General features: G+C 39.3%; 1 protein-coding gene across 1 annotated transcript in view; it reads right to left on the bottom strand.

The window, feature by feature from the left end:
* The window catches only part of agmo (alkylglycerol monooxygenase), a gene marked incomplete at its 5' end in the record, with an annotated part of 124,832 nt that overhangs the window by 89,892 nt on the left and 14,524 nt on the right, over positions 1-20,416 (bottom strand). The window contains 2 exons of the mRNA XM_076262447.1: positions 11,048-11,151; positions 11,288-11,439. Of these exons, the coding sequence (XP_076118562.1) occupies positions 11,048-11,151; positions 11,288-11,439 (256 nt within the window). The remainder of the gene's footprint in view (positions 1-11,047; positions 11,152-11,287; positions 11,440-20,416) is intronic.

The following is a 20,416-nucleotide window of genomic DNA, read 5'->3' as shown; positions in this document are numbered from 1 at the left end:
ATGAGCGGTTGTTTAAGATTAAATTACAATGCCAGACACCTTCAGCTTTATATGATTTTTGACTTTGTTGCTTTCATGGGAGCCAGTCCTCACTCAAATTCGAGCACTGTATGGAATAAAAGAGAACGTAGTATGACGCCAGAAATCACATTCGCTCTAGAATCTTAGTGCCTAGATGACCCTCAGTCTCCACTGAGTTTCTACAAGAGCCACAGCGCGAGGCCTTTATTTCACTCCCTAGGCTACTCTGCAAGAAAAAAAGAAATGAGGGGTAAACATTGTGTGCAGAGGGGTGACCGAAGTGTGAAGACTGAGACTGAGAGCTACATGAAAACATGCACCAAACAAACCACTTTGAAATTTTGCGGTTTTCATGAATACAAAAGTTGGGTGACCCCCCCTCCTAGACTAAAAAAAGTTGGGTGACCCTCCCCTCAACAAGAATAAAAAGACATGACCCTCCCCTATTTTCCTAAATGGGTGTAGCATTAGGAATGATGTATGATGGGTGTCGATCAGAACACAAAGAGTGAATGAAAACCAATCTGGAACTTTACTTGAGGTAGGCCTATTGGGAGGTCAGGTCACACTATTTGGTATGCAACCTACAGTATTTAGGTATAAATGTGTATGTGTGATTAGGAATGGATGTGTGTGGTTTGAAATTAGAATAAACAAGAAATAACAAAATAACATTTCCATTAATTTCCCGTTATAAATTACATAATATTTGCACCTTCCTTACATTAGTATTTGTCAGTTCCGCTGGCCATTGTTTTTTTTGGTGCCCCCCCCCCCCCCCAAAAAAAAAAAAAAAACTTCTATCTTATTTAAATTATAATAATGACAAAGTAATTTTGATTTAAAATACGATTTGTGCAATTGATGCAGTTTAACTCATTTATAAATGGTGCACTGTCACTTTAAGAGTAGCCTATTGTGTCTACACGACTCTCCTAATTATTGTTTTGCCTGTGGCCAATCCACAACCTCTAACATTGTTTGTGCCACGTTTAGCACAATGTTAATAATAAGCATGCTATTAAGTTGACATAAACAGCCTTTGGAAATAGAAGCATATAATGGCATGATGCTAGCTAGACATTTTCTGTTTGTAATTAAAAGTGATATATGAGCCTGGTAGCGGCCTAGCTATCTGAGTGGAATGTGTTTTAATCGGCATATCTTGTGCTTCCTGTAAATGCTTAGTTAAAGGGAAACAAATTATTGAAGACCTCAAGACTCACCAGTCTTCTTCAGCCTCGTCTTTGTTGCCTTGTGATTTCCTTTTAAAAGTTTCTTATATTAAAAAGTAGCTATCAATTATAAACAATGACAAGCCAGCCAGAGCCTGCCACCCTCTCACTCCCTCTCATGCGCTCAGACGTGTTCCCAATTAAATGGAGTAGCATAACATTCAAGTTAGATCTTAATGGAGATTGAGAGAGAAACCGAAAAGTATCATTCTTATGTAGCATGCTGTTGGTACATATTGCCATTGTAAACATTATCTAAGAAGATTAAAAATCAGTTCACAGTAAAAAATATGTAAAATATGTATTAATGGCTAAATGTTGGTGCCCCGTCTGTCTCTTGGTGCCCTACGCACAGTGCGTAATGCGCGTGATGGTAGCAGTGGCACTGGTACTTGTGAAGCTCACATTTCTATACCATAATTCTAATGATTTCACTGTATTTAGATGTGAAATGTAATACAACGTTGCCACCTAGCGTTCAGATGCATTAACATTAAGTGTGAGGTGAAATATTTCTACCAATTTGTAATGATGTACATGCCACGTCTTTGGGCATTTTATAAATCACCAGAATCATGTCTAATAAAGCCAAATAATATCACGTACATATGATAACACAGGACAAATGTAAATGTGGCTAAATTTTTGAGAGGGCATCATCATTCCATGAATTATAGAAGTAAATGAGTGCTGGGGCAAAATACGATGCTTTGAGGAAAACATCCTTTTTATCGATAGTTCCCTCTTCAGTGAGCGTTTACCAGGTCATTCTTGTATAAGAGATGGCTGTTTACAGAAACACCTATTCATATTAACGCTGCCGACCACTGCTTGTCTATTACATGGCCCAGAATGCCTTGCATGTCTTTACAACAAAACAATACAATAAGCCCTTTCCCGCTGCCAAAATCCCCGCGATTTTATGTACCAGAATCGCGGAACGACTGTCCCTTTCACATAGACTGAGGCGGAACGGTGGGACAAAGTGTCTCCCCAAATTTTCTACCAAGCACCCTAGACATTTTGCCGAGAAAATTTGTTCCGGCACCAGTGTGAATGCGTCAAGGCGGAAAGGGGAATCTGGGCGGGTATTTAGATGCTATGTCCAGCCCACCACCGGAGATTGCAAATAAATCTAACTGATCAAAAGCAGCAGAGACAGAACATTATAACAATCTTTAAATTCACAAAGTCTCCGGTCATTTAACGTCTGCTAGAGTTGACTTTAGCTCGGAATGCAATAGGTTGCCATAATAGGCTATCCTAAAATCCAGCGATAAACAAAGCATAAACTCATGAGAGTCTGTCCGCCCTATATGTATATCCTCTGATTTTAATGTTTACAGATATCTAGGTGATATTTGAAACATTTATTTTGTATTTGACCTGTTATAAAATCATGTATTGAACAATTTAAACACATTGTGACCCCCAAAGTTGAAAACTTGCATATAGACATTGATGCAAATTGTGCACTGTCACTTTCTCCACTACATAAAAGACTAAATTAATTTGTGCTGTTTCAAGCTTTTTCAAAGTTCTGGGATGAGGGAGATTTCACCCCCGGGATTTTTAAAACATTTCTGGCTGCTAAACACACCATTTTAACGAAATTTGGGTGGGACAGAAATACCTTTACAGAGCAAGCAGCTCTGGCCATATCGGTTCTAGCTCACATGATGTACATTGCTTTAAATGCATTATCGCTTCACTACCCAACACGCGAACAAGAAAAAAGAAACCAATGAGCTTATGTCGCGATTTCCGATAGGCCTAGAGAAAAGACAGCTATGGTAACCTAACAATTAGGATTTGCTTACACTGCTGTTTGGTTGTCCCAAACTTTGACGATCCATACTCGCATTAACTGAATCTTATCAACCCGAACTGCGATGTTCCAAACAGAGTGACTGTAGGATGCAATGCCTAATCTCACTGCCTTTGGCATAACTGCTAACAGTGCACCTATTACTGTTAAACACCTGAAAAATATTAAGCTGCTGTTTCATGACGAGCAGGCTTGTGCAAAATTCCGAATTTTAGAATGGATCTCCATTCAATTCACAAATTGGAATTTTAATTTAATTGGCTCCGCCCCACAGGAAGTTGAATTTGAATTGGAATTGGAATGACAGGAAGTGGAATTAAATTCATGGCAATTCAATGCAATTCCACAGTCAAACAACAGGAAGAATGTGTTGAATCTCACATGCATTCAGTATTGGGAAAGTTACTTTCGATTGTAAAATTGAATAGCTATTCTTACTTAAAATGTTTAGTTAGTATAACTCAGTTTTTGTCTTTTGTTGATTATGTTGATTTTGCTTTTTGATAATTTGGCTAAAAGGAGTAATTTAAGTGAACATGATCATTTAAATCGAGTAAACTATACTTGAATTGCTTAAGTTTTGCTACACTGTGAAGTTAGTTAGTTAGTTAACCTTACTTAACCTGTAAAACATGCAAACCGATTGCCTTGAAATTACAGACTAATCTGGGATAGGAATTAGGAGTGTTTTGGATAGTCATCCACATAAATTACACACCAACAGTACATATTTGTATATTTGTTACTGTCACTTGTAATTTAAAATTGAATTTCAGTAAGGATTAATATGTGATATCTTTACAAATATGTGGGCCAGGGCATTCTGGAAGTGCAGAATGTAACATCAGTTAGCACACCTTGTGTTTACACAATATACTTTACTTGTAATGACCAAGTTAGGTTAAATAGGAATTCTCCTTAGTGTAAGTGTACTACACAAAGTAAGCATTTGTTTGCACAACTTGGAATTCCTATTCCAGATTAGTCTGTAATTTCAAGGCAATCGTTTTGCATGTTTTACAGGTTAAGTAAGGTTAACTAACTAACTAACTTCACAGTGTAGCAAAACTCAAGCAATTCAAGTATAGTTTACTCGATTTAAATGATCATGTTCACTTAAATTACTCCTTTTAGCCAAGTTATCAAAAAGCAAAATCAACATAATCAACAAAAGACAAAAACTGAGTTATACTAACTAAACTTTTTAAGTAAGAATAGCTATTCAATGTTACAATCCAAAGTAACTTTCCCAAAACTGAATGCATGTGAGATTCAACACATTCTTCCTGTTGTTTGACTGTGGAATTGCATTGAATTGCCATGAATTTAATTCCACTTCCTGTCATTCCAATTCCAATTCAAATTCAACTTCCTGTGGGGCGGAGCCAATTCAATTCAAATTCCAATTTGTGAATTGAATGGAGATCCATTCTAAAATTCGGAATTTTGCACAAGCCTGCTAGCCTAGAAATCTAGACGCACCCTAGCGGCGGCAAATTAATTTGCTCAGCCTGTACGTCTAGTATCGAACCATAGGAATTTCTATTGGCTTAACACCGTGGATGTTCTCCAATCACAGCGATCTATTTCGTTAGAGAGTCTTAAGGCGGGCTTAACAGGATAACGACATCCTGCAACGGTGAACAACAAGGAAGGTGGCTATGGCGAACGAAGAGCGGTTGTTTGAATCGGCGTTGGCGTCAACTTTGGAGGAGTTGGACTTGTGCTTTTCTTTGAAAGTAGAGCAACACAATGCACTTAAGTCATTCCTTTCGAAGAAGGATGTATTTGCTGTTTTGCCGACCGGATACGGATATGGTCGTAGCGCTGGCCTATTGCATGCCTAGGCAGTTTGAAAGACAATTCTCTGCCCGCCCCTTGGATTAAGCAGGTGAATGATTCGATTCCAGACTATACATTTCAATGATATAGGATGGCCCGCCAGGCTACAAGCCTGCCACCTAGAGCCTGTTATTTGTTTTGCAAAAATCCACAGCTCCCGGTTCTTCTGGTCCAATCAGAGCAGGGCTGTGTGAGATCTGACTGTCAATCAGAGTCTGGTCACAAACTCGATGAGAGGGTGCTCGGTGGTAGTGGAGGGGCATGAGAGTTGTAAACATTAACCCTTAGAACCCTAAGCTGTTTTTAGGGCATTTTCACTACCTTTATTCATAAGGATTTATTCTGGTCATTGTAAGTGCCATACACACATATTATATATATTGTTTTTTTCAGGAGCGTCGAGGCTATCCAGATCTGCCATCATTTCATGTATTAATACTAGCATTGATTTTATTTTGATTTTTAAAGAGTTAAAATATAAAAAGTGTTTTATAAAAATTCTTATATTTCGGCATGTATCTCACCACAGCATGCATTTCATGTGTGTGTAGGGCAGACTGTCCTGAATCGGGCAATATAATTGCCATGTTGGAGGGATACTCTTGGGCTGAGCAATTTACAGAAATATGTGCTGTGATGAAAAATGACCTTTCTGCGCTCCATATCTGTGACACGAACTGATCTGACCTGACTTGACCCGAGGTTGCGTGTTAGCCTGCGTGCCTATGTGTATGCAGTCATAATAATTCTCAACTTTTTACTGCATTGCCATGAACAAAGTAAAGGCAAAAAAGGTGTTTATTTGTTGAAGAAATTGGGATGCAATGTGAGCCTTGAATTGGATGCCATGCAGGAATTTGCTAGGATCTCAAAACCGGAATATGAACATGCTTTGCCATAGAGAAACACATGATAGCGTTGGATTATAAACATGCTTTGCCACAAGAACAGACAAAAACGTGGGGTAAGTCCAGCTATATGAAGTTATTATTTTGCTGTCACTTCGTCTGTTTTTATAAGCCAGAAGGATGATAAACATGGTACCAATGGATAGCCCTGTGCCCCGTCTTTCATCTGATATGCTTGCCATATCGATGCGATCACGGGTTCGCGAGTAATTCTAACGAGAGTAATGGGTGCGCAGGTGAACGCAGAGAAGTATAGACTGTAAATATGATGCAATTTGATTTAATTTCATGATTTTTTTTACTTTTCATACTTGATCGTACAGACAAGTGTGTAGTCTCTTTGGAAAGCCCCACTTCTGCTCTGTCATGCAATAAAGGTTTCATCTCGCTGCGATGAACAGTTCCGGAGCAAAGTAACAGAGAAGAAAGGGTGCGTTTTTTGATGCACTTTGCGTCAATCGGGTTCTAAGGGTTAAAGGGGTCATAGAATGTAAAACCGAGTTTACATTGTCATACATGAATAGCGATAGTTCAGTGGGTGAAATGGAGATACAGAGCACTTAAAAACCCCATCGACACCTCCTTCATATGCAAATCTCACAATTCGAAACTCCCGCCATAAAACGGGCGAATCCCAACGAAGCTCCGAGTTTACGCAAACTCGCAGGTGGTACCTTATTTGGCTCTGGCCTGTACATTTGTCATGCCTCAAAATTTACATACAGACCAGCCCACTGGTGCTCTGAGCCCAGGAACGTGAATGGAGAGCGAAGATGAGACAAACACTAGTTTAGCTGCCTGCTCGTTTACTTCCACAGGAATTATAAAGCAGACAGTTCTTCAAGGATATCGAAAATGAGCCACGGTCGTAAATGCAGTGTTCCAGGCTGAAACTTAGGCTACAAAGAAAGCGGAGGCTTTCCATAGTCTTCCCAAGGATTCAAAAGTTCGAGAGGTATGGATAATGTTTTTCTACCAGAAGATCCCTGCAAAGTTTGACACTCTGTTATTAATTTGCAAAACATTTCACCGAAGGCAGTTTTCAAAACCTTGGACAGTTTAAAGCAGGATTTGCTAAGATGCTGTTACTGAAACGAGGGGCTGTTCCGACCATAAGGTCATCACAATCGCATGCTGTATTATTTTGTCGCTAAGCAGTTATGCTAACGTGTATCTAGCAAGTAGAATGTGTGATTTAGTTCATTGGCAAGGCTATTTCATTTTCCTGTGTGTCATTCGATAAAACCTGTGTTGTCACGTTAGGCTACATTTTACTATGCATGTTTGTCGAGATCTCTGACAGGTTATGTTCTCAGTAAGATAGCTAACTGAAGCTGAGTAACACGATAGTTTGGTTAAGTTTTTGACGTCAGAAGTGGAAACAACTTCACGTTATCAATTCAAATGATATCTAGTCGATATGTTGAAAACTGTGTTGTCTAAATACAATGGATTTATTTGCACGTTCTTATTTTAGAACATTACAAGAACGACAACATGACAAACGCAGCATGCCAAACAGATGCTCCAAGTGTGGCATCTTGCGGGGCTTAGAATATTAGCAAATGCTTTTGCTGTGAGTTAACAGCTTGGTGTGTGCATGCAAAAGTGACTTTCACTTGTGTTACAACATTTCTGTTGTTTGGTTTAGGATTATCTAGCAGCCACAGGGATGGATTACTGCACGGGCCTACCGCCCTGCCCAGGCCCAGGGGCCCAAGAGGTCAGGGGGCCCTGAAGCCCAAGCCTTTGCATGGAATCATTGCCTCAATATCAACAAATCAGGATGTAGGCTATGAATCTGATTGAATTTAGTATTGTCCATCCCCAAAATGCACCAGAATACAGGAAATCACATTAAACAAATTAAAAATGTTCTGGGGGAGGACCCCCCAACCCCCCCTCCCACATATGCGACAATTAGTAGGGGGCCCTTAATACATCTGGGCCCAGGGGCCCGAAAGTTCATAATCCGCCCATGAGCAGCCATGCACTTCAATGAGAATGCTGAGTCCCCACAACAGAAGACAGCCAAGGAGAAACTATGTACAGACTTGCCAAACAATTTGTAAGTTTAATAAAATATACTTTTTTATTACAAACAACAAATCAAAATGTGCAACAGTATAGGCACTAAAAATAACTTATCGATTCACACACAACAGGCTGTCTTAGACCTGATGCTACTGGTATCGAAATCATCATCAGTACTGTAAACAAAGCACAATGTTCAGGGCCATACAATTTGTTTATTGTACAGTATACAGCCTACAATGCACTGTATTACAGTATCCAATATAAGTCCTCTTTCTTGTCCTCTTCGAGATCATCAAAGACCCTCTTCCTGATTGGGATGCCGTCCAGCGGATTCCTGTGCCCTAAGACTTGTGTGCTCAGCTTGACAGACCAGATCCATGGAGGATGCTGTTGCTGAACATGAGTCACGGTTCAGTCGACAAGGGGTCTGAATCCTACGTACTGCCCTGAAGTATCCGGACGCTCCCTCCATATGCATAGCACCACACACGAGGGGATCATGACATGGACGCTTCTTCTAAGGAAACCCCAGCACCTGCTCACAAAAGACCTGTAGGCGTAGTCACTTCATTGCCTGCAACGAGAACAGGGTGCAAAAGCAAATTTTTTACTATAAAAAATCTTTTACATTAGAGTATCACTGGACGATTGTTGAAAAAAAAATAAAGTTTGTCATTTTGTGGTGTTGATCAAACTGTGTTTTTGCAATATGCTGAACCAATAATGAATGTGTATAGGTTAAAAATATTTTATTTATATACTGTAACTGCTAACACGTGTATCAGATTGTCCTCACCTTTCCATCCCTCTGATTCTCAAACGGCCATGGTCAGCTCTGTAAATATTCATTGCATTTTGCAAAGAATAAATATAGAGGCACAACGGATCGAGGCCATGATGGTCATTCAGGTCAGCTCCTCAGGAACCTGGGCCATTCTTTTCATAACCTGTAAAAACAAACATAATTTTCCTGCTGTTATTTCATAATTTTGAATGAGCAGGAAGCACAAAGTAGCTTAAGTAAATGTCTCCAGTTTTAGTTACCAGAGTTGTAAGATCACATATTAGGCTACTACATGGAAAGAAGGTAATAATCTCAATCAGATGTCAGCAGGATAGTTACAAGATTACATTAGACCTACTGACTGTACCTACTGTATTTTAAACAGTGATATTTATAGGATTTTTGATTATTGTACTCTACTCCATGGTATGTAAATTGCCCCTTGGGGATAAATAAAAGTGTTTTTGAATTGACACAAATGAGAGTAGGCCTAGTAATATTTTCGTTGACCTCGTTTCACTTCAGCCATAGGCTACAAACTGCACAGAGCTCCTGCCCAGCTAACTGGACGTCCCGTTGTAAGATCATACATTACTACATGAAAAGAAGGTAAAAATCTCGATAATCAGATGACTTAATCAGCAGGATAGTAGTTACACGAGTACATTAGACCTACTGACACAGAAACGTAATATTTTCATTTACGCGAGCAGTAGGCTACTCGTTTCACTTCAGCCATATAGCCTACGAACTGCACAGAGCTCCTGCCCAGCTAACTGGACATCCTGATCGCATATTACCACTACAATAATGTATGTAACTTCTAATCAGATGACCTATTCAGAAGGAGAATATACTGACTAAAACGAGTAGCAGTTACTTTCCTTGCAAGCAGCACTCCTTTCACTACAGCATAGCCTGAACTGCCCACGACTGGCTACAAACTTTTCAGCTAGCTTCTAACTGGACATCTTGACAAAAATTGGGTAAGTTGTAAAACATTTGTTTGTGTGCAAATTAATAACTTCTGTTGCTTACAATGCTAAAAACGAACCTAATACAATGTTTAGCTTAGTCTACGACACTAACGTGCGAGTATTGCACTAGTATTACAGCTAGCTAACTGGGCTACGTGTGGCAAACTCAAGTAAATGACAAAACTTACCACTCTGAAGTAGTCATTTCCAATCTATGGGCGACTGGTTGCTATTCTATTTCAGATTCTTCTTCTGATTCAGGGTCAAATATGCTGTTCAACACCTATGTCTCCATAGTATTTCCACCTTGGCTGTTTCAGTGAGTGCTGTCGGCCATGTTTGCGTCTTTGCTCTGGAGCTTCGCTCTTTGTAAACCAACCAATCAGCACACAGTTCATCTAAATATTCATGAGCATACCATAAAAGGAAGAAACCCTCTCGTTTCATTCTAGGGCTTTTAACCAGGCTTGCATTAGGGCACATAGAACAGCACATATGCCATTTTCAGCCCAACCAATGTTACACACCCTATTCAGAGACCTTAAAGGAATTATCCGGAGTAAAATGCACTTTAGATCGATTTCATCAAGCCAGTACCTTTCCGGGAATGTTGCCATCTTTGCCGCCACCTTGAGGGGAAAGTCCGTATGAGTCTTATTGCTGTGTAACACGCTCTGGAAATTCACAATTTCGTCGCCGTTTAAAAAAAAAAAACATATTTTTTTTTTTTTTTTTTAAAAACGGCGACGAAATTGTGAATTTCCAGAGCGTGTTACAACACACTCAGCAATAAGACTCCTACGGACTTTCCCCTCAAAGTGGCGGCAAAGATGGCAACATTTCTGTAAAGGTACTGGCTTGATGAAATTCATTCTGGACTCTCTATTCGACCACATAAAGACCTCGGGATACTTCGGTTTGGCTTTAGGGACCCTCTACTCACTACCACGTAAGTGTTATGTTGTTTGGAACTGTAGAAGAGGTATAGAAATAGCGTTTTGTAGCGGCGCAATTGAAATGCCCCGCTCACTTCCAGGCTACGAGTTGTGACTGAAAACGGTACAATCAAACTTTCTCAAAACACATCCGAATGACATAATTTTGATGTCAACTCAACGTATGTACCCCCAATCATCCAGAAATCGATCTAAAGTGCATTTTACTCCGGATAATTCCTTTAAGGACCAGCACAAAATACCCTATATCATCATTCTATCACCCCTTTAAACATTTTGGCTAAGGCCTCAATCTGTCAGACTTGCCAACTGCAGCTTTAACATACAATTTATAAAAAAACAATAATGGGACATCCCCTACCTCTAGGACAAGGAATTTCAAACATTTCCTGTGAACATTTGAAATGACAACATTTTTAGTGGATATCAGAGACATAAATAGACAGGAAGTAATCTTACCCATGACGTACACTGTTGTGTAACTGACTGCCTTAAAGCAGTGGAGAGATTATAATACTCAGAACTGTGATGTACTTGATGTGCTGCCCACAGGATATTGAGTTCTGCAGAAGTAAAAAAAAGACACGCACAATCCTGGTAACATTATCAACCATAATTGAGACATACTTTGATAGTCTTGCTCTTATAGAAAAACACAATAAATAATTGAAAAAGTACAAATAAGTTACTTTGACTCACCATGAGCAAACCGATGAACCCAATAGTAGCAGAAGTCAACACAAAGAAAGGCCAGCCACCATGTCCAGACAGAGTCCCAAGGTAACTCAATCATGCGGTAGTTATTCCAGAAGTAGACATAAGAGGACAGTTCTAAGCCTCTGAAAAAAAGGCTATAAAAAACAGACAAAAATGTACACACTAGTGCTGTCACAGTTACACATTAACACAGTTGGCACAGCTGCCTGGGTTTTCTGTCCATAGGCCAACAGTTAAATACAACCCAGTTTCCCAAAAAAGTGACATCTCTGTGTAAAATGGAAATAAAAACAGAATGTGATTCTAGTAAGATCATTTTAACTTAGTTTCATAAGAGTTTGACTTATTTTAAGAAATCTTATCAAGACAAATTTGCTTGTTTTTTTTTATTTTCTTGATACTATCCTTACATACATTTCAGGTTTCTGGTGAACAGTTTCTGCAAATGTGCGGCATGGTCATATTTTCACATGAAAATTAGGTTTCTGGTAAACAGTTGCTGTTAACTTTGCAATGTTGCAGCAAATTTGTAGCAATGTCATATGCAAATTATGTTTCTCACCAGAAGTTCATTGGAGGTTTTCCATTATTGGCTAAGTGTGGTGGCAAATCACAGGCGAACACATTTACCACTAGTGGCAAGGTTCTCATTGTTGCTAGAACTTTGTTGGAAGTTTGCCTCTTGTGGCCAATATTGGCAGACTACTGGCAATATTTTCTAGTGAACTCGTTTGTTTGCCATAAATCACCCACGTGTTTGGTGCAAATCTGCCGCAAACATTTAATTTTTGTAAGGGTATGTCTTAAAATAAGTCACTCTTATCAAATATACATTATGCAAGATTTTCACCTGAATATAACCTTCACAGAGCCAATTTGATGGTTAACTTTGGATTACTGTGATCTGTTTCTGTAATGAAAATCATTACATGTGCTCAGGAAACCTTCTGATAATTATTGTCTATGAACACAGGTTGACACTCCTTCCACAAATACTGATTGAAGTCTGAGCCTGAGCTCATTTAAGTTGGACAGAGGCAAAGTGGAAAACTGCCTTGTGCACTGCAAAAACTTCAGCTAGGATAGCGATTTACACTGCAAAAAATCAAATCTAACCAAGTATTATTATGACCGCCGCACAGCGAAGCGGCGGTCATATAGGTTTAGTCAGAATTTTTTTTTTTTTTTTTTTTTTCCGCATGTCCAAATTTCCGTCAATGATTCCCGGGACACTGAAAGACCGGGGTAGACGAAACTTGGTGGGCATGTAACCCCACATGGATAGCATGGAACCATCGTTTTTCGTTTTGATCTGTAGCCCCCCCGCTGGACTGCACCCCCCGATAGGAGGGTAGGGCAGACACAGTTTTCTGTGAATATCTCGAGAACCGTAAGGTTTAGGAGGACCTTTTTTTTTGTATGTTGATCTCAAGGGGCCATGTCAACCCATTCCATAACCACTCATTTCATGTATAGCGCCACCTAGTTAAAAATTAAAAAGCAAAAAATTAGGTGTTTTCATCACAATATCTCTGGCTGACAAGGTCAAAACTGCACGAAATTAAAAGTGTAGGATCATTATGACACCCTCCGAATGCATGCCAAGTTTTGTGTACTTTCGTTGATGGGGGGCCTTACAATAAAATAATGTATGTGTACATTTAGTGACGTACACCAACAAGGATTCCCGGGACACTGAAAGACCGGGGTACACAAAACTTGGTGGGCATGTAACCCCACATGGATAGCATGGAACCGTCATTTTTCGTTTTGATCTGTAGCCCCCCCGCTGGACTGGACCCCCCGAAAGGAGGGTAGGGCAGACACAGTTCTCTGAATATCTTGAGAACTGTAGGGACTAGGATGACCATTTTTTTCCATATGTTTGCCTCCAGGGGTCATTTTAACCCATTTCATGTGCACAAATGTGCACAAACAGATATACACACACACATACATTCACAGTAATCATACGTATGACACATACTCACACAGTAGACATATGTACGCTTGCATGCACAGGCACATACGCAGGCACACACACAAGCACGCACACACACACACACACACACACACACACACACACATAACATAAACATGTACATGCACACATGCACACAATTCAAGAATTTCTCAGAATTATGAACAGGCAAGATGGAGGTGGGGTTGTATAAAATTAATTTTACATGTGAAATCTATGAACTAATCATGTTTTGGTACTTGTTGTCTAGCAGATATCAGTGAGAATTGAGTGTGGATAATGCAATTTAGTGAGACCGTTAGAATCATATAGGCCTTTCAGCGTGATTTATTTTTGTGGAAAAAATGTGCTGGACTGGGCGGCGGTCATATTTTGTACCGCTCAGCGGTACATCTAGTTAATCTTATATTAAGCTAAAAAAATCAAGTTGGTACTGCTTTCAGTATAAAAAGACTTACCTAGCGCTTTGTCATAAAATCATTTGACAATTAAATAACAGTTTGACTTATTTTAAGATGTCTCGTTATGAAAACAATCAAATTTCGCTGCTAGTGCGTTAAGCAAATTTGTCCAAACAGTCAAAGTCAAAGTCAAACTCTTATTAAATCAAGTCAAAATGATCTTTTGAGAGAGTGCTAGGTAAAGTCTCTTCATAGCCTACTACAACAATACCAAATAGATTTTTTGATCTTAAAAATATTTTTTTAAACACTTTTTGCAGTGTAAATTGCTATCTAGCTGAATGTTAATTGGAATTTTACCTTGTTGTAACAGAGGCCGTAATTAGTATGGATAAAACTAAATTGTACAAGGATAATTACACTTCATTAATTAAAGATCTGAAAACAAGTTTAGACAAATGGGTAGACTTACCAATTAATCTCATCGGTAAAATTAGTCTGATAAAAATTATATAGTTCCCATAATTTCTGTTTGTATTTCAAACAATACCAGTGATGCCTCCAAAGGATTTCTTTAGAACCATCAACAGGCTACTAAGCTCATTCATTTGGTCATACAAAGCTCCCAGGTTAACCAGCTTAAAAACAACTTCAACCTAACTGATAACGAAATATTCAGATATTTACAATTAAAAAATCTGATAACAGGAAATGTCCTAAAATATGATACAGAACTGTCACCCACTGAAAAAATCAAGCAGGAAAAAATAATTTAATAGGTAAAGTATATACCTTACTGATTAAAGCCCAAACAAAAAAATATTCCCTGCAGAACATATATGAAAGCTGGAATAAGGATCTTCATCATTCAGATACAGATACATGTTGGAAAGAAGAAGGGGGTCACTTGCGCTTCAGCCTGGTTGGTGCTCACGGAACAGGACTCTAAAGAAGACGCATGGTTGTTAGGGATGTAACGATTACCGGTATAATGATAAACCGTGATAAAAATGTTGACGATAACAATTACCGTTTTCTTTTGAAATATCATAATTATCACGGTTGATTATCACGGTGTTGAAACCGTGTGTTTAATCCTTCCCAGCTTCATCCGAACCTGCTTTTGTCATACAGTAGGCCTGGTACAATGAAGCAAAATTGGTACCCTACTGATTCTGTTGTCTAATTGATGGTTTTAACTGCAAATTGGATTAAGCTACACCTGATTTTAAAAGGCGGAACATTTTCACCGCAAAACTTGCACTGTATCATTTGCACTCTGCGTCTTTTTATGTTCGCGTGCACATTAAATCCATTCCACTCACGTTATCAGAAGAACACAGTAGCCTAATGTTTTATTTCGAACACTTACTTTGGTCTCACTCAGGGTAGGAATTTCACGGCGGCCACGTTTTTGCCCCTTGCGTTGGCCGTGATGTCCCTTTGAAAATCAGAGGTTTACAGGCAACTGTGCCCTTGGTGCCCTTCTTTCAATATTCTGCTTTGCATCCTACTAATAGCGAATTTTATTTAGCCTATGGCCTGTCAAAATAATCTTAGCATTCACAGCGCAAATTCTTTTCTTTTACGCAGTGGAGAAAGTGACAGCACAAGAAAGAAAGTGCGTCTAAATTCACCTATTCTTCTCAGTTGAACTACTCGCGAAGTAGCCTACTCATAACACAGACATCACAAGTATCACATGAAAGAGCTTTTTCTCAGCTTTTAAACGATGTTAGCCGCGAATTGATGTGGTGAACGGTTTGCGAGAAACGTAAATAATATAATTCAATTTAATCATAAATTCTACTGAAGGTTTTCGTCAATCTCCCTACCCATTCCTCTCGGTGCAATACTTCACAAACCTTTCATTTAACACATGACAAACCATATATCAGAATAAACAGCAGACCTTACCGAACATAAAGGTGTAAAGCAGTCCCCTGTACAGTTAGCCGTTCCAGAGTAATCCACTTTTGAATTTGCAGTACATTTCGACATGCATGGATGTCTCCAAATTTGGGCTTTAAGTTTTACAATGTGTTTAAATTGTTCCACATGATTTCATAACAGGCCAAATATAAAATAAATGTTAAATATAGCCTAGATATCTGTAAATATTAGATGTTCAGATGATTTGCAGTTCTATATAATATGTCATGTTTCATGTTTTTGTAATGTTTCATACAGGGATGCAGGTCTACTGCGGTGAATAGGCTATACAACTTTGATATTTTTTATAGCCTATGTGGCCTTTGTGTCCTCCACCAAATATGCCCAACTGAAGGCCAAGTGGCCTTGCCCCCAGAATGGTGAAATTCCAAGCCTGGTCTCACTCATTGGATCCAAATAACAGTAATAGCAACCTCCAAGTCATGGTAGGGTAAGTTAAGCGATAAGCACATAGCCAATTAAACATGGAAAAACTGAACGGGACACTTTTTGAAACTATTTCAGCTTGTGTAGGCCTATCAGTGCTTTTTGAACATATTGAACACACTTTTAAAAATACCGTGATAATACCGAAAACCGTGATAATTTTGGTCACTATAACCGTGAGGTTAAATTTTCATACCGTTACATCCCTAATACAGACTACATTATTTACACAATTCAAATATTCTTTTTGCAATCAGTGCAGATTGTATGGTCTTTTATTTCAGATGAATCCGTTCCGCAAGCGAGAAAGCATTCCAGGATGGTCCGTGTGCCTGGAAGCCCTGTCTGTAAGTTAACATTTATACATGTATTTAAGAAACCAGTTGAGTCATATTTCCTACCATGGAACTACTGACATTGATGTTTATTAACCTGGTGCATATCATGTGACTGTTCCGATGTATTTGTCTCTTGCCTTTTTTTAGGTCAGCAGATGTCACTGCCTCCACCACCTGCATGTGAGTTTTTCTTTTTAGGGATTTTTTAATGTAACAGTATAGGTTTATCTTTTGCAAATGTCATGTGCAAGAAACCTACCATAAATGAACTGACCAATATTCATATTTACTTTCTTTTTAGATGAGTCAACACCACACAGGCAACCAGCTCATTGCCCAGAGCTGGATGGGTCTATTATAACGCCTGCCACTTCATCTTGGGACCCAGTTGAAGGTACAGTGTCTTTGAATTTTCCATTTACAAGTAAATACAATTTCATGACCAGGAACTTGAGAGTAACTAACTTTTTTTTTGTTGTAAACAGCACAAGTTACTCATCACACAGAGGGAGGTGGCTTGGCCATGGAGATGGAAATAAGAGGTAAGAAGACTCACTTAATTTGTTCACATATGCAAGTATATAATGTATTTAACAACTAAAACTAACACCATCCATTTTTCCATAGCAATAAGGACAACCATTACCGTATGGCACAGCGAATGGACGCATTTGAGAAGATGGATGAGCTGCTCATGCTCTTAAGGAGCTCCCAGTCACCTCCCTCTGCTCCAATCGATGACATGTTGCTGTCGTCCTGCTTGACATTCACTGAGCTGCAGGAGAGGAGGAGCAAAATGCCCTCCCTCCAGGACTTGTACTCTGGGACCTAAGCGGGCAGAGACCATCACCACATATCCTGCACACACACTCTTTAACTTCCTCCCCTCTGGCAGGCGCTACAGATCCCTGCACACAAAAACAACCAGATACAAGAACAACTCTTTTCCCACTGCCGTCACTCTCCTGAACTGCAGATAAATGGGGTCATCCCCACTTTGACCATGCACCTGCACATTACATACTTTATCATTCCAATATGTCTCTTGCACACTACATTTGCACTATTACTTTGCACTCTACATCACACTCCATGTGTACTTATATTGGTATTATGTCTTATTTGTATAGTTGTTTTGTATATTGTGTTGGTATCTGCCACAATGTATATTGTTGTCTCTATTGTACAGCATGTCTGTCTATTTGTTGAATGTATAGAGCACCTACCAAAGTCAAATTCCATGTTTTAGTATACTTGGGTAACATGGAGTCTGTTGTTTATATATATTTTTAGACCTTTTTGTATTTTGATTATTTTATATTAAAGTTATAAATCCCATCAATTTTGCCTGTTTATTAATTCCTGTAAATATATAATAATGCATTCCTGCTCATGCAGTTTAAAGTAGTTTAAAGTAATAATAAAATTGGTATGCAAAGGTTGCAATGTTTAGGGAAGGGAAAGTTCCCTAAATGTTGCAACGTTTAGGGAACGGTATGGGAACATTCCCTAAAGGTTGCAACGGTTAGGCAACGTTAGGGGAAGGTTTCTAAAGTTTGCAACGGTTAGGGAACGTTAGGTGAAGGTTCTCTAAAGGTTGCAACCTTTAGATAACGTTAGGGGAACATTCAGGGAACGTTTTATATAACCAAGAACTAACGTTCCCGGAACATTCAGCAAACTTTCCATGGGAACCAAAACGTACTCAAAAACTAACCTTCGGGGAACGTTTGGGAACCAAAAGCTAACGTTCCCGAAACCAAAAACTATGGGGAACCATACATTGTTAGCTGGGGTGTGTGTGTGTGTAGCCTATATGAGCGTGTGTGTGTCCCGGGAGGAGAGCAGCAAGGAAGAGATGAAAACGACGTAGGCCTAGTTGAAACCGAAGTTTTTGGAGGAGGTTTAGGGAGGTATAGGCTTGATTAGCTAGGCAAAAAATGTAGCCTAACACTTCACACTAATCCAATAGCACAGTACCTTTATAATCCACACGTCCATTACGAAAATCCACGTTCACTTCCAGTAGTCCAATAGGTCCATAGGTTTTAGTTTATTTCCATCAAAGCGCTTCCAAACTTCCACCGAGGTACCGCAACCTCCGACACAACGCATTGACTGAACATTCAACTCTCCACCGGTTTGACAGCTCACTTCCTATTTTGTTTAAAGCGAGACTCCAGCTCATGACCTCCACCACACCGGATTGGCTAGTCAATTAGAAGGTCACTAAGCCAGCGAACTAGCCTGGCAGGCCATCCTATATCATTGAAATGTATAGGCCTAGTCTGGAATCGAACCATTCACCTCGCTTAATCCAAGGGGCGGGCAGAGAATTGTCTTTCAAACTGCCTAGGCATGCAATAGGCCAGCGCTACGACCAATCAGAACAAAGAGCAGGATGACGTGGCCAGAGCGATGAAAACAGTGAACGGAGAAGTAAACTTTTACCGTATCCGGTCGGCAAAACGACAAATACATCCAAGCATTGTGTTGCTCAACTTTCAAAGAAAAGCACAAGTCCAACTCCTCCAAAGTTGACGCCAACGCCGATTCAAACAACCGCTCTTCGTTCGCCATAGCCACCTTCCTTGTTGCTACCATCGCTATGGCAAGCCGATTGAGCATTTATTAAGATATCTTGATATCAGTCATAATTGTCATGTACATGCAAGCCATTTCTGTCCACTAGTTAACTAGTGAGCCATTTCTGTGTGAACTAGTTAACTAGTGACAGCCAAAATGCTCAGTAGTTAACTAGTAAGGCCCAAATTATCTCTAGTTAACTAGTTCATATGTTTCATATCTTACTAGTTAACTAGTAATGCTCAGCATGTTGACTAGTTAACTAGTGGACACTGAAATGTGCACTAGTTAACTAGTTTAAAGACTTCTATATTTTACTAGTCAACTAGTAAGGTACAAAAATGTTTACTAGCTGACTACTGAATATCAAATTCCCACTTGTTAACTTCTATGTAATTTGGCCAGCCGCTTGGGCATTTATTCTGATATCTTGATATCAGGCCAACATGCAAGCCATTTTTGTCAACTAGTTAACTAGTGAGCCATGTTTGTGCACACTAGTTAACTAGTGACAGCATAAATGCCCACTAGTTAACTAGTGAACACATATTAGCTTCACTAGTTAACTAGTGTGAGCCAGAAATGTCCACTAGTTAACTAGTAAAGGCCAAAATGCATACCAGTCAGCTAGTTGAAGGCTTTTGGGTCTCACTAGTTAACTAGTGACAGACAAAAATGTGCACATGTTTACTAGTGAAGGCAAAACTTCTCACTAGTTAACTAGTTGGAGTAGGTCAATGTAACTAGTTAACTAGTGAACCATAAATGGCTTACTAGCTAGCTAGGTGATGGCAGCAGGTTCACTAGTTAACTAGTTGATGCATCCTTTGTCCAAACTAGTTAACTAGTGAGGTCATAAATGTATACTAGTAAACTATTTGAAGCCTAAATTCACACTAGTCAGCTAGTGGCGCAGAATTAAAATTAGGAGGCGGAGAACTCTGGAAATTGAGGCTTTCTATTGGCTCCCTATGTCCAAATAGAACATGACAACCAATCACAGCGCAGAATTTCACAAAATCCCACCCACAACATTTGCATGTGGCACACAAGTTAACATGCTGGCCAAAGGAACTTTAACTAGTAAACTAGTGGCTTCAATGTGACACTTACATGTAAACTAGTGAACCCAGTCTTTAATGTAAATTAACTGTTCATAGCCTCGCGATCAGGTCCTGATGGGTGCCCCTAGTGGCTAAAGTGACACACTGCTCTGCAACGGTACTTCAGTATAGATAGTAAAGCAGAGCCTGCAGTATGCAGTCTCTCATATTCTGTCAAAATGTTTTTTTAATAATAACAGGGAAACCCCATGCTTTAACAAGTGAGCTCTTAGTGATCCACACCAAAGATTCAAGGGATCGATTCTGATTAATAACTGAAAAACAAAAGATTGTACACATTAACTGCACATGGTTTCAAAAGT

This window comes from Alosa pseudoharengus, unplaced genomic scaffold (assembly GCF_046254945.1).
Source record: "Alosa pseudoharengus isolate Yale_2024_CS ecotype anadromous, Long Island Sound unplaced genomic scaffold, YU_APseudo_1.1 YU_APseudo_1.1_scf_29, whole genome shotgun sequence".
NCBI classification, from domain to species: domain Eukaryota; kingdom Metazoa; phylum Chordata; class Actinopteri; order Clupeiformes; family Clupeidae; genus Alosa; species Alosa pseudoharengus.
Note: the sequence above shows the minus strand (reverse complement) of the source record. Positions and strands in the feature narration are given on the sequence as shown.